At 39.4% G+C, this 13,759-nt stretch overlaps 1 protein-coding gene across 1 annotated transcript in view; it reads right to left on the bottom strand.

The window, feature by feature from the left end:
• cdk14 (cyclin-dependent kinase 14) overlaps window positions 1–11,655 on the bottom strand; it is a 127,374-nt gene extending 115,719 nt beyond the window's left edge. The window contains exons 1-2 of the mRNA XM_036539201.1: window positions 11,245–11,655; window positions 8,081–8,112 (exon numbers count right to left, since the gene is read on the bottom strand). Of these exons, the coding sequence (XP_036395094.1) occupies window positions 8,081–8,112; window positions 11,245–11,338 (126 nt within the window). The 5' untranslated portion in view covers window positions 11,339–11,655. The remainder of the gene's footprint in view (window positions 1–8,080; window positions 8,113–11,244) is intronic.
• Window positions 11,656–13,759: the final 2,104 nt, after the last annotated feature.

The raw sequence follows: 13,759 nt of genomic DNA, 5'->3' as shown, positions 1-13,759 counted from the left end.
GTGGCGTATCATTTTAATGCCTGGCAGCATGGCTTAAGAAGCTTAAAGCTAAGGTCAGCGCAGTATTGGAAATACAGAGTTTCAGTCAGTGATTAATCGTGTGAATTCTTGCTGTAAATTTAACAAGCCATTCCTTGAAAACTAAAAGAACACCACAGCAGCAGGAAGCTCAACAGAGCCAAGAAAATCCCTGAGATGTGAGCGGCTCTACCCTCTCATGCCAAAATTAATCTTTTTTATCACTATTATTTTTTGCTTAGTAAGGGCCCTTTATCAAGGGCAACTTACAGTTTAACATCTTATTTTGTGAGCCACATTATTAATATTTTGCATTTTTTACAATATTTTTGTTGTTTTTATAACAATTATTTTATTTTTTTATTACATTATGAAGCTGGGCTGTCACCCAAGCTGCTGGGGCCAAGTACAGAAATGTTCAGACTGATCATGAGCCCACAGCCCACGGCATCAGACTCTAGAGCTCTAACTACTATACTACATACACTCTCACACCCCCTACAGGATACATTGGGTATTCAACATTCAACCCCCATCATCATCATCACATTATTTCAAAGCTTTAGAAGTCAGATTGCACCATGAAAGCGACTGGAAGCTGAAAATTTCTTTAAGCAATGAAAATGAGCTGCTGGAGGGAAGCAGTGAAAGCCTCAGCATGTTTGTATGTGCTCCTAATTAATCTCATTCTGGCTTGAAAGAAACACACGAACCGTGAGCAGCACTTCTTTTTATCTGATTCACCACAGGGAGAAATGTAGAGATTACATTCGATCCCTTCTTGCACTGGAGAGATTTCAGTGACCAGATGCCAGTACTGCAGCATTCCCAAACACGCTATTTTAATGTTGTGCATCTTACTTCAATTAAACCTGGTATCAGCTACTGGCTGTTCATATGGGAAACCATATGGTGGGTCCCGTAATCCCTTTAGACAATTATTTCAGGGGTGACAGTTTCCATATATTTATGTCTATTTTTAACATTCACATTTGCATTATAAGGCTTTTTTCCTCAGACTAACTTACTATATGGCACGCTACTCATGCTACTACAAGTACAACCAAAGCTCAAAATATACCTTTACAGCAAATTTATAAGCATTTACAAGCATGTTCTAATCTAAGGTATTAAATTAGAAATAGGAAAGCTATTATTTTTACTGCCAAACATCAGATCTGTAATTTCTCTTGCACACTGGTACTTACTCCAAACATTGTCTCAATAATGAATTTTAGACTCTTGCTACAGTGCACAGGAGGTGAAACCTGCTGTTCAACAGAATCTTTGACTAACAGATGTGAATTTACAAATAAGATTCACTAGGGTACCTTTACCCCTATTATCCACATAAAGTGGCTTTGAATTTGAGCAAAAATGTGTGTACTTTTCAAAACAATAGTACCAGAGAGAACTGTTTTTTTTTAAATCACCCAAAAATATTGCGTTGCCTTTAAGAACTGGATGTCTGAATAAATGAAGTCTAATCGAATTAATTCAAACCTTTAGCCTCCTCCCTTATCTTGTTGACAGAATCCTGTGCTCCTCTGCGATAATCTCATGGCCCTGTCCAAAGTGGAAGGGTGACCTTGGCTTACTGCCCCCTGGAGTCAAATCAATGAAATTTCAGCCTCATTCTTCTGTTATCTGTCCTGAGGAGCATCCTATCAGTACATTCCAAACGCCTGAGGTGATAGCATGCATCCCAGCACAGTCCTCTTTTTTACCATCTCTAATGCATTTAAAATTGAGGGTTCCTCAATCTTCATTCAGAGTCATAATTAACTGAACCTCAAAACACCTGACCCTAGAATTAATGTGGATTTATCATGATTTGCAGATATTTGCACAGTGGGCAATTTTTAGGTCAAAATGTTGAAGCCTCTCTTGCACCTTGACTTAGTCCATAATCACTGAAACAACTGCAAGTGCCAAGGTGAGATCTTCAAGAAAGTAAAAGAGACTTATACAATGCAAACATTATAATGAGGAAAAGACCTTCACAGAGGCTGCAAAATGCAAATGTTGCAATATTTGACCCTGCGATCAAAACATTCAACTTAACACAATATTTTGAGAATGACAACAAATGGACGATAATGGAAAAAACCATGCTATATATCCCTACTATTGTTGCAAAGCAATGGAAATGTTGTCTGTAAGTGAATAACAGCTACCTAATTGTTTGTTAGTTGTATTCTAAACAGCGCACATATTAGCTTACAGTAGAGATATTTCATTTCCTGCCTCTACGATTTCACCAGTCATGATGATGTGCATTCTTGTGCAAACTTCACCACACAAAAACAGCTATCTCATTGCAAACGAGGATCATTTCCAGTGACAAGCTGAGAAAAATAAACACAGCTGCCTCTGTCTGAATGCATCTCATGAGCCAATTAGGACTGGTCTTTGAAACAATAATATCCAAGGAAAAAGTCTGGTTGGACATAAGTATTTAAAAATCTGCCTTAAAAGAGCCATTACACAAGTGTGTTGTTCATGTGGACAACTAAACACTTTTTCTCTAATTTTCACAATCTCTTTGACTTTTTTTTTTACCAATAACTCTGAGTTAATATACATTAGAAACAAAATTAGATAAACATAACACGAATTTGCTGATGCATTTTTTCAGATAACAGCCCTTGCTGTCTCTTACAATGGCTCTCAGGATAGCCTTTTGATAACAACTGAACAGACACTGATCCAAAAAAAAGCTGCTACTGCTTTGCTGGCCTTTTAGCCATCTAGTGGTAAAGACCTTACTGAGAGAGTCATTCATCCAGTGAGACAGTCGGAGAAGGAGAAAGATTTCCGCTTCTAAGACTGCTTCTTCCACGAATAGCCAAAAATACACACGGAAAATGTGAATTCAGACCAGTAAAAATGGAATTTGGTCCTGGGAATAAAGGCATGTTCTGTTTCCAGTGCCGCTCCAGCTGTTACCAGAGTACTTCTGGATGCCCAGAGCAGCTCTGGGAGGTACAGAGGGCTTCCTGTCATCCTCTGCTTCTCCCACAAGTTTGTGCTGGATAACATTTTAAATGCACCTTCCATGTTCCAAAATAAAGTGTAACCCAGGAAGCGTGTGGTTGACCATGCCAAGCATTTATAAAACAGCCTAGAGAAGGCCTCTTTCTTGGAACATGATTGGTAGGTCCAACCCTTTCCCAGGGGTTTTTAATTTATTTAATTCCAGAAAACACAGAGCTCCAAATAAAAATTAGATGATAATTGTGAGATTAATGATTGTTTTAAAGGACTGTACCAGCTGCCATTTCAGGACTTGACATCCCATAAAGGACAACAGAATCAAAATCACACAATCAATCACATCACAATCATTCAATCTCTTTCGAGACTGCTATCCATCAGGAAAGTGACCATGCACAACAGTGTCACCCTCACACTTCCTACAAGCCCCAGTGTTGACCTCTGACTCCACACGGTCACACGGACAAACAGTCCTTCAGAGCTCTCGCTAATCCTGACATCTCTTCTGACCCAGTTTCACACTCACTACCCTCTCGACTGCCCATATCCACCGATGATGCACAGAGACTGAAAGCGCTTTCACTATATTCTTTAAGGACTGTCTGTGTCTAACATTATACTGTGAAAAAACTGCTATTTTCAACACATGCTGAGGCTACTTACTATTTGAATTACCTTGATTTTAACCAGAAGAGCTCAAAAACAGTAACATGCTATTTAAATAGAAGTGCAGGATTTTTCCCAATAAGTTGACACAACAATATGACTGTTCCAAGGTGTGATTCTTTTATATCACAAAATAAACCATTCGCTGACTTCCAGCTCTTGACACCAAACTCATGAAATTCTAAAATAAGCCAGATGTTAATTCAGTTTAGTCGATAATGAACTTACCAGAAGACAACAGAGAAACACACCATCATAATAACAAGAACAAGCCTGGGTAAAATATGTGTGCATGCACGCACACATGCCTATATCTGTGTGTCTGTATGTGTGTGTGTGTGTGCATGTGTGTTGCTTCTCTTCCCTGCATGACAGCACATCTCTGTTGCTGTACTGGGAGCCTCAGCCCCTGAAAGAATGACAGGGCTGTGAGCACAGAGCGAACACAAGGGCCAGTCCTGCACAATTATCCCATTCTCACGGCAGGCTCCGAAACCCCCCGGGACTTCCTGTTTATTAACCGCCACGTTAAAGACCCGGGCATTCTTTAACCAGGAAATCATTCAAACTCAGATAGTTATTTACAATCCAATTAGGCTGGCCAGCTGGTCTAGTTTCCATCAGCAGGAAGAGAGGCCACAGCACCCCTCCAAGGGCGAGGGGGCTGTTGCGGGCAGGGTGCTGGTGTGTTACTCTGCTAGAGCACTGCAGTGGCTGTGATGGCTTTTACTGATGCAGGAACACTGAACTGTGCTGCCTCTGAGCAGAGCTGCCATTCAGCTCTGTGAAAGGGGTCTGAACACAGCGCAGCAAGCAGCCAGGAGAGGACAAAAACACACTATTAAATTATCAGCTGTGATGTCTACTACACTCCTCAGTGTTTTAAGGCACACATATGAATAGACTATATAGAAAAAAGTGAAAACAAACCTGAGATTTGCTTCTAGACATGAATCCTGACTACACACATGGTACGCTGTTCATTCTATTAGATGCTCTTTGGTGTAGTGATGAGTAGTAGAGCTCTAGAAGTAGGTCCACACACTAACATTTTATCCTTATGAGTCATCAAATCACAATGTGAAGCATTCCATTCACTGCTAACACATGGTCCTCTGTCTCTTTTAACTGCAGAGTCAATTTACTCTCAACTTATGTCCCACTGATACTTGAACTGCATACAAGCACAGATGCTAGTCTCCTCTTACTGTACAATGCACACTAGTTATTTTTCAACCCACTCACAGTATATCTCTCCCTACCGGTGTGGAAAAGGTTGGACTTTATAATCTACCTATCACTGACACTTATAACAACTTGTATGAATTTTTGTCGCTACATAATGCACAGTAATGTCTCTAATCATTGATATGTGTGCCTACTGGTATGCCTGTCGGTCGCTATGATTCTGTATCTCTGTACATTGAGACTACCCTCTTCGTTTAACTTTCCTCCTATGCTGTAAGAATCCTCCCTGTCTTCACAAAATCGGGAGGTCATATCAATGTGGAAACAACTCCCGCCCCTTTCTTAAAGGCGTACTACTCTGTCCGACAGGAAACAGTCCTTTCCTTTTCAAATTCTTTAAATGCTTTCCCTGGCGGCTAACACCATTTATAGCTAATGGCCCGAACGATTTCCCATGCCACGGAGCTCCTCAAACAGGCCACTTTGTTCCAGCAGCTTTCCCTGACCTAACAAACATACTGGACAAGATTGCACTTTCAGTTAAAAATACTCAGACTAGAAAACAAAATGGCACAATGTAAATATAATGAGAAGTTTCCCATGACATGAATCCGATCAGTGACAACAGCCATACTATGGGACATATCAGTACCAATTAGCACTACTCCTAACAACACCAATAATGAAATATTCAACTACCTGCATTATTTAAAATGTGAACTGTTTACAAAATACACAATAATCACAAATTTACTTCACAGATGTTAATCGGCATGTGTGCTTGACTGGAACTTGAAATCAATGTAAAATGGTCAAAAAATGTTAATAAGTACTACATGTAAAGAATGAAAAGAAGGTTTTGACTCTGAGGGAAGTTGGATGTACCAATCACACACCAAGTCACTGGACCTTTCAAGACTGTTTTAGAAATGCTCAAGACATCCAAACATATAACATTACCTGGGTTTTATTCTCTCAAAGAACCACCCTAGTTACCTTTTAAAAAACATTTCTAAATGTTATAATTACATAAAAATGGGTTCATAACCTACCAGCAGGTAGTCAGTGACCTCTGCTCAGTCAGGCATACGGAGAATATAGGTTGACTAAGCAGTTGTAAACATAGTAAAGAGGATTAGGTGTCCCAAAAACTGAGTTATATTGTACATGAAACAACTAGAGCAAAATCTGAGAAAATCTGCCAGCATACATATGTTAAAGCCTCTACAGAATCAGACAGACACCACAGATTGCTAAAAACAGGTGTGGCATTTGCAATAGTCCCCTACTGAGAGTGCCAGCAGCAACACAGTGACTGAGCATACAGAAAAAGGCCAGTCACCCCAGCCATTTGCCTTGGTCTGCTCACCGTTACGCAAGAGGAAAATATACACGCTCTCGAGCATAACAAGAACTGACGGGTGGAAATGGCAGATCAAGAGTGAGATCAGAAGTAACGATGCACTTCATTCTGAGACAAGTTACGTAAAAATCATAAAGAGCCAGCTAGCTGGAGACAGTTGGGATGTATGAAAATAATTAATGGTTACGGCACAGAGTCCCCCTGTGTACTGGCTGGTCTATTCTTTCAGTGCAGCCCTTGGGGCAGAACTGCAGCAGAGTGTATGGGCACGGTGTCCTGGGCCACTGTGGTCTGACCTCTCTGTAGCATGTACTGAGGAGCACTAGGGGTTCATTGGGATTCAGTCCTCCACACCTACCTTTCTCAGTTTAGCACATTCTGTTCATGGAGGCAGCTTATTCTGAGAATGACTTGCTAGAACAACACTATTTAAACACGGTACTGCAAACAAGTCCAAGGCTATAGTAGAACTGCAAAGGTTTTTTGGCAAGTACTGCATGAGTGAGTCTGAGGGACATTAAACACCATCACAGTGCTTAAATGAAAATGGCATACCAAGCAGTATTTACTTCTGTTTTTGTCCAATCAAATTCACCTCAAATTCTTTGTAAATGCACACAGTCAAAACCAGCTCACATCAAAGTCATCTCTGGTTTATCTGATGTACTATTTTTTTAAGCAAAGTCCCACATTCTTAAGGTTTACAGTCCCTAATGTTCATAACCAACATGTCATCACTGAAAACCTGTGGCCTTACACTACCTCACATAATAACACAAACAACACAATCCACCAGTCCTGGAATGTCTATAAATATGATTGTATGTCACTCAAACACACTGCTCCATTCTCTGTTGCTCCGTTGCTACTGTATAAAAGGACCCAAGGTAATCGTAGAGGGAACCATGTTTGACAAGCTTCACTGTGACACAGGCAGACAAGCACCAATATCCCATGGGCAAATGGCATGATGGCTTGCTCTGAGAAGAGCAAGCCATCATGACCACAGCTACAGTATACAACAGATATAACAGTGGCTTTCAATCCCTTCTAAATATGGACTGGAACCCTGCATACTGCAGGAACCCCTTCTGATGCAAGGCTGGGGGTGTGGATTAAATTTTACTATAAAGTCACTTCAGCAAAAAAAAACAAAAAGACAAATAAAGCTAAATTATTATTTTTTTAACTGGATGACATGGATGACTCTGTTAAACACTGTACAATATATTCAACTGGCAAGTATGGTAAGACACTTAAGGGCTCTTCTGGGGGAAAAAACTCTACAACCCACTTTTTCCATTTCCTGTATTTACTTTCCTTATTTTGACATCACACAAGTGGCCATCGTCATGACACATTAAGAGCAAGACATGCAGGCACTGTGACTTACACAGACATACAGTATATATACAGCAGAACACATGACATTCATTTTGATATGAAGTAGTTTTCATTGCAAATCTAATCTACTTGGAGAATAAAACATAACTGAATATGTGAAAATACCACTTTACATAAAAACCAAATTTTTATGTCATCCATTTTGTGTGAGATTTCAGTTTCCTGATGGAAAAGGTTCAAGGGATTTACATGCTTGTATGTCCGATCATTTTGCTTTAGTGCACCCGTGCCTTTCTGGAAACACTGGTTAACACCCCTCTGCAGTGTGCTAGGATTGGCTACATTGAGCCCAGATGCCCGGGACAGTTCACCTCCCAAGAGATCAATACGTAATGTGCATCATACATCTACATACAACCACATTTTGCATGTGAAAGTTGCCGACCTTGCAGCAATGACTCTGCTCTCTTTCTTCTTCTACGTGACATGCCATTTTGTACTTACCTCATCAAAGCCGCTGTCCTCTTTCTTGAAGGCTAGGAAAAAAAAGACGAAGCATGGTTTAGCCAACCGAAACATAAAACAAACAAAGAAGGGCTTTTCAATGTTTAAAGACTACTAAAAGTGAATCATCCGATCACTAAGGCATGAAAATGTTTTGTGACGGACAGCAGCCAACAGTACATATGTCCGTTTGGTCACACTTCAGATTAACCCAAACGCGTCGTATATGACAATGACCTTTCGCAACAGAGGTAATTAGCATCACTGTAATGAGCAACAATGAGGTGCCTTTTAATCTTATATGCACACAGCCTGTTTGAAGATATACAAGTACAATGTTCATGGTAAACGGGAAAAAGTAAACATGCTTATTTGTTTGGTGAGGTTTCGGGAAATTGGCGATCTGCAACAACAACATATTCTGCAGCATCAGTTTAAGCAAGCTTTCTCAACAGCTTTATGACAACATAAGCCTTTTCTGTACACTGTATGCAACAGCCCTGTAGAGAACCTATAGCATAGAAGTCATGTATTATTTATGAAAATCTCAATATTAAGGACATAATCAAATTTATGATAAGATGCTTGGATAAAATCAGCACTGGCTTACTATTTTGCCATTTTAAAATCATTAATGGCAATGAGTTCCCTGTTAGTGACATTTTATTCATGACAGGTTTACTCAAAGCTTTTGACTCCTTCTTCAGTCAATCCTATATACTGAGCTTTTTTGATCTTTTATTTCTTGATTTCTTACAATTAAAGGGACATCTCTGGATCTTCAGCAAGGCAGAATATTGAGTCAACGCTGTAAATTACTGCACTGACGTCCTGCATACACAGGAGATACTTGTGTCTTTGTCATATAAAAGTCTTTCATAATTATATATAGCATTTCTTACACTGAATGAAATTTTCAGGGTGAAAACATCACCTTTGTAAAATAATGATACATTTTATCCATCTTGAGGCTAAAAAAGTGTGCTGTGAGCTCAAACAGGGCTGGTAAACACAAAAAATAAAAGGCCACACTCAAGGCGTTAAATTTGTTCTGTGGGAGGATTCAGGAACAGCTGTTTTTAACATTGACAGGCAGGCAATTTTCAACCAACTACACACATGTGTGCACACCAAAAAAAGGAAAATTCTAGCTAGAGACAATGGAGCACTCCGTAATATTTCTGCATATTTCTTTTCATTGAGTCAATGAAAAATATTTTCCCCTCAGAGTCTGACATAATTTGCATTTCAATCCTTTGGATGAAAGTGAATTAATTCACCAATTCACCACTATGGAAAAAACTGACTCTGTGTCATCCTTTCTAGAAATGAAAACTATGTGATCAACAAGGATGCATCCATTACTGATAACGCAACTTATTATGTATACTAACAAGGGAAACAGCATTCCAGTACACAGGCATAAACACACAAACACACACACACATACACACAACATGGGATTTAAATGTTCATATTATCACATTTAATCCTCATTTACATCAAGAATCATGCAGAATACATTCAGGTCCCATGGTGCAGATTTTCCTCAAGCAAAACAAGACTAATGCACTGCAGTGTTGCACCTGAGTAAATTCCAACACTGAACACACGCCATGGGGCTATAACACCAAAAAACATGGAGCAGCAGCTACAGCACTAGACTCAGGTGAGTGCTCTGGCTCCTGTCTCAGGTAAAAATGCAGCTGCATGGCAGGGTAACAAAATATGCTTCAAGACATCCTTACAAATAGTAATATATTCAGAAATACCTTCTTAAAATCACAGCATTTGTATAGGTGACAGTGATACTATATATCATTCTACACTATACTACTACACATATTAAACTACATAACGTTTCTGGATCCAGTTAAAATTTTCGAAAATGTTTTACAAATACAAGGCACATATTTAATCATTACATTGCATGTTCTAACAAAGAATTAGGCCTGCTGTCTATAACCAGGCGTTCAAATGTATTTTCATTCAATCGTATTGCAATCTGTAGAAATTGAGTGTTATACCTCGACAATTACTGTGTAGCTGCATAATAATTCACTAGTATCTCAAGAAACTATACGAACCTGAACTTTTGCATCTTAACGAGGGTAAGAGCTACAGTGGTATCTACAAAGGAAATAGTTTTTGTTCAAAGTGGAGAAGTTTAATATCAACTGACAAACTCACTGAGATACAGAACATGAAAAAGTGGAGCTGCTTTAACTTGTTATTAGAACAATGTGCTCTATGGACTTCAATTCAACTTCGCAAAGTATGACGTAATGTTCTTTGTGTAATCATCCGTGTAAGACAGACAGTGACGGATCGATGCTTTGAGCTACCTCCATTCAATAATCAACTACAGAGACAAGACAAACAAATGTTATAATGCAAACCTGCATCTTGGGTACATCTGTGGATGCAATTTTAAGTCTGAACAGCACACGAAGGTAAAGGGGGGATATTGTTGAAAATGATAGTATGCACCATCATGTGCAGTTTACACTAACCTCCCTCCAGGTTTACATATAGCTACCTATACCTGGCATGTAATCCGGACAATGCTGACGAGCAGAAGCACTCAAGGCTTTTGCCCATGAAACTGTCTTGTTTCATTTAAATAACGTTACGTATTTTGAATCGCTGTTGATCTTTAAACATTTCTTTAAACATGTGGAAATCTATAGCTTTTTAACAACACCATTTAATTAATGAACTACAGAAACGTTTCCTTCTGGCTGAATATAGTTTTGTCGTCACTCAAAAGCATCACGTTAGCTACCTAAACGCATTTCAACGTCGCAAAGGAGAAATTCAGAAGTAGCAAGAGCTAGACATTTGAACTTTAGCTGAGTATCTTTCTATTCTCACTAGGATTTAGCATCTGCAGGCACGCCCAGTTGCGATTTGGGATGAATAATAGCAGCAAACATTCAAGCTAAGAATTAGTTCGTTTCTTTTCTCACATTTTGGTTTAAGCTTCCTGTGATGCCCTAAGCATTCCGACTCCTGCAAGGCGGCGTCATTCCACAAACGAGCGAAACCCTTCCACCGTCTCCCTACTTTCCCTGGTCCAGTTGTGTCTTTACACATAATTACTGGCGATAAACGGTTCTTTATGAGGGGCAGGCGAGGTTGTTGGTAAAATGGCTTTTACTTACCAATGCGGCTGAAACTCTCCGACAAAGTTCTTCTCAACTTTTTCATTTTGCCTATTTTCTCTGTAGGTTGCGAAGCTGGCATTAGGTCACACATTGTCTTAAACAATAATAAATGTCATACACAGCCTTGCGAATCTTTTCGAAGTGGCAAAGTGTTCGCAACTGAGACGAGGGCTTCTCCGCTCTTTGCTGTCAGGCACAGGAAATGTGTTCTACGAAAACGGTACCAGTTTTTAAGGATGCATTTTCTGTTGTGTTGTTTTTTTTCAGGATTTTGTGCTTGTAAGCTTCATTTCTTGCTGATGAGTATTCCAAACAATGAAATGGAACATATAGTTTTAGCAGTGTAAAATACCATGCGCTCTACTGCTTTACTGCGGACAAAGCCGCCTGACTAGTCCTGCTTCCTCTGGTTTGTTCTCAATCTGGATGTCATTTTTTTGGGATCCACTTTGGTGAGCGAAACACGCTCCCGTTACAAGTCCCACCCATACTGTTTACTGATTGGTCAAAGTATGAAACGTTAGATCATGATTGCCTGTCAGGGCTGTCGATCAAAATGTAACGCCCGATTGCGATTCCTGGCATCATTGGGGTATGCTGTCATATTTTGAACCAGAAAGTTTGTCTTAAGAGGAACTGATTTGGTCTTGACCGATGGAAAGAATGTGAGGTGGGTTGCCTCCCCCCTCACGTACTGTGCCATATTTATGACATTTCATCTTCCTGTGTATACATAATTACGTTAATAAAGAATCATTTGAAGTAAATGCCAGTCTTTTGTTTTGAGTAGGGTTTAGAATTAGGCCTAATACCATTATGTTCCTCCACAGTCTATCAGCATGTCTGAGGTGACTGCTTGCATTTGGACACGATGGAGCGTTATATTGTTTAACAAACCTTAAGTACTCTTTTCTATGTCTGTTCTAGGTAAAGGGATTTGAAATGGCGTTTCCGATTTGGCTTCGTGAAAACGTAAAGCAACATAAGCCTGCATAATCAAAACAGAAATCTACAATCACACACACTGGCCTGCACTGGTGAATGCAAATGGAAACTGTTCTCTACAACGGGATGGATGTAAGCGGCACTCCAAAACTATGTCCAGCTGCTTTCAACCGCACGTTTACGTTTTTGTCACTTAGAATACGTTCGTATCCAACGCATACATTGTATCAGTATTTGTAAATAATGTGAATTTAATAAAACAATACACTTCCTGAAGTCTGAATGTGATACATCAGCTTGATCTTGTTGATAAAGGTTTTCTTTGTTTTCAAAATCTTGACTTATTTGTCACTCATAGATTTACGGTTTAAATCCATATTGTTGTCAAAATTCTTCTGAGGACAGTCAATGTAGCCTATGTAAACGCTTATGTTTTAAATCTCAGAGCAGCTAGTGCAGCCTTGAAGAATGTAGCCTCCATACTGCGTTTGCGCCGATAATGCCTCCTTTCTGGGCGCACAGCTGAGGAATATCGTTTCCGAAACAAGCTGTAGGGCTGAGGTCAACTGTTGACCGAGACGAAATGTGAATTGAGACCCTGATTTGACATGTTCAGATCAGAACACAAAGTAACAAGGTTCCCTAAATGTTTTGAACTCAATTTTCCCTTTTGCTGAAACAGTGCATCGGTGAAGTTATAATATTATTCTAAGACTTGGAGAAACACAGCTCTCTGATTGACGTATGTGGAGCTTTTTATCTAATCCTCTCGTATAAATATAAAATTTTTAAAAATCTCACTTGGTTGACAATTGATTGATGTATGGTGACCAACCATGACCCCAGCATACATGAGTCAAAGCTTTATCCAATGAGGGACTTGGTTTGAAGAATTTTTGCAGTCTTGTAGGTGCTCAGCATACTTCCCAAAACGGAAGGAAACGATTGCATATGGACATTTTTGGAAAATGAAGCACGAGTCAATATTTATGTGAAGGTTACCATTTAACCTGTCATTTTAACTTCATGTATACAGCCTTTAAAATGATCCTTAGGATGAACTTTGACTCCGCTGGGGCAATAGGCAAAACATGCGTCGCCGCTTAATTAAACCTGCTTCTTACAACAGTACACTAATTATAGTTACTAAGTACATTAATTACTCAATTAATTATTTACCTGAAATACCAGTTGATTATTTCCAAGTAAGAATAAAACATAGACAGTAGCTTGACAAAAGATAAAAGACAGAGAAATTATTATTATGATTTTAATGACAGACAGATATGAATTTCATACAGTAGGAGTTACTCCCTGACATCCAACCACAGACTTCAAAGGAAAGCGATGCGCAACGGCTGAAGTATTGTACAATAATATCGGACATTCTAATTGGAGATATAGCTTTTACATGTTATGTGCATTTTTCACATATGACTGCCCTTTCACATATGACTGCCCTTCCTGCCCTTCCTCAAGATTTCTTTGACCTGCATTGTACCTGCGAGACCACGAAACCTGCCGAAACAGCACAGCACTCCTTGTGTTAGCTCAGGAGGATGTAGCC

Source organism: Megalops cyprinoides, chromosome 10 (genome assembly GCF_013368585.1).
Source record: "Megalops cyprinoides isolate fMegCyp1 chromosome 10, fMegCyp1.pri, whole genome shotgun sequence".
NCBI lineage: Eukaryota > Metazoa > Chordata > Actinopteri > Elopiformes > Megalopidae > Megalops > Megalops cyprinoides.
This window is presented reverse-complemented; position numbering and strand designations above follow the sequence as displayed.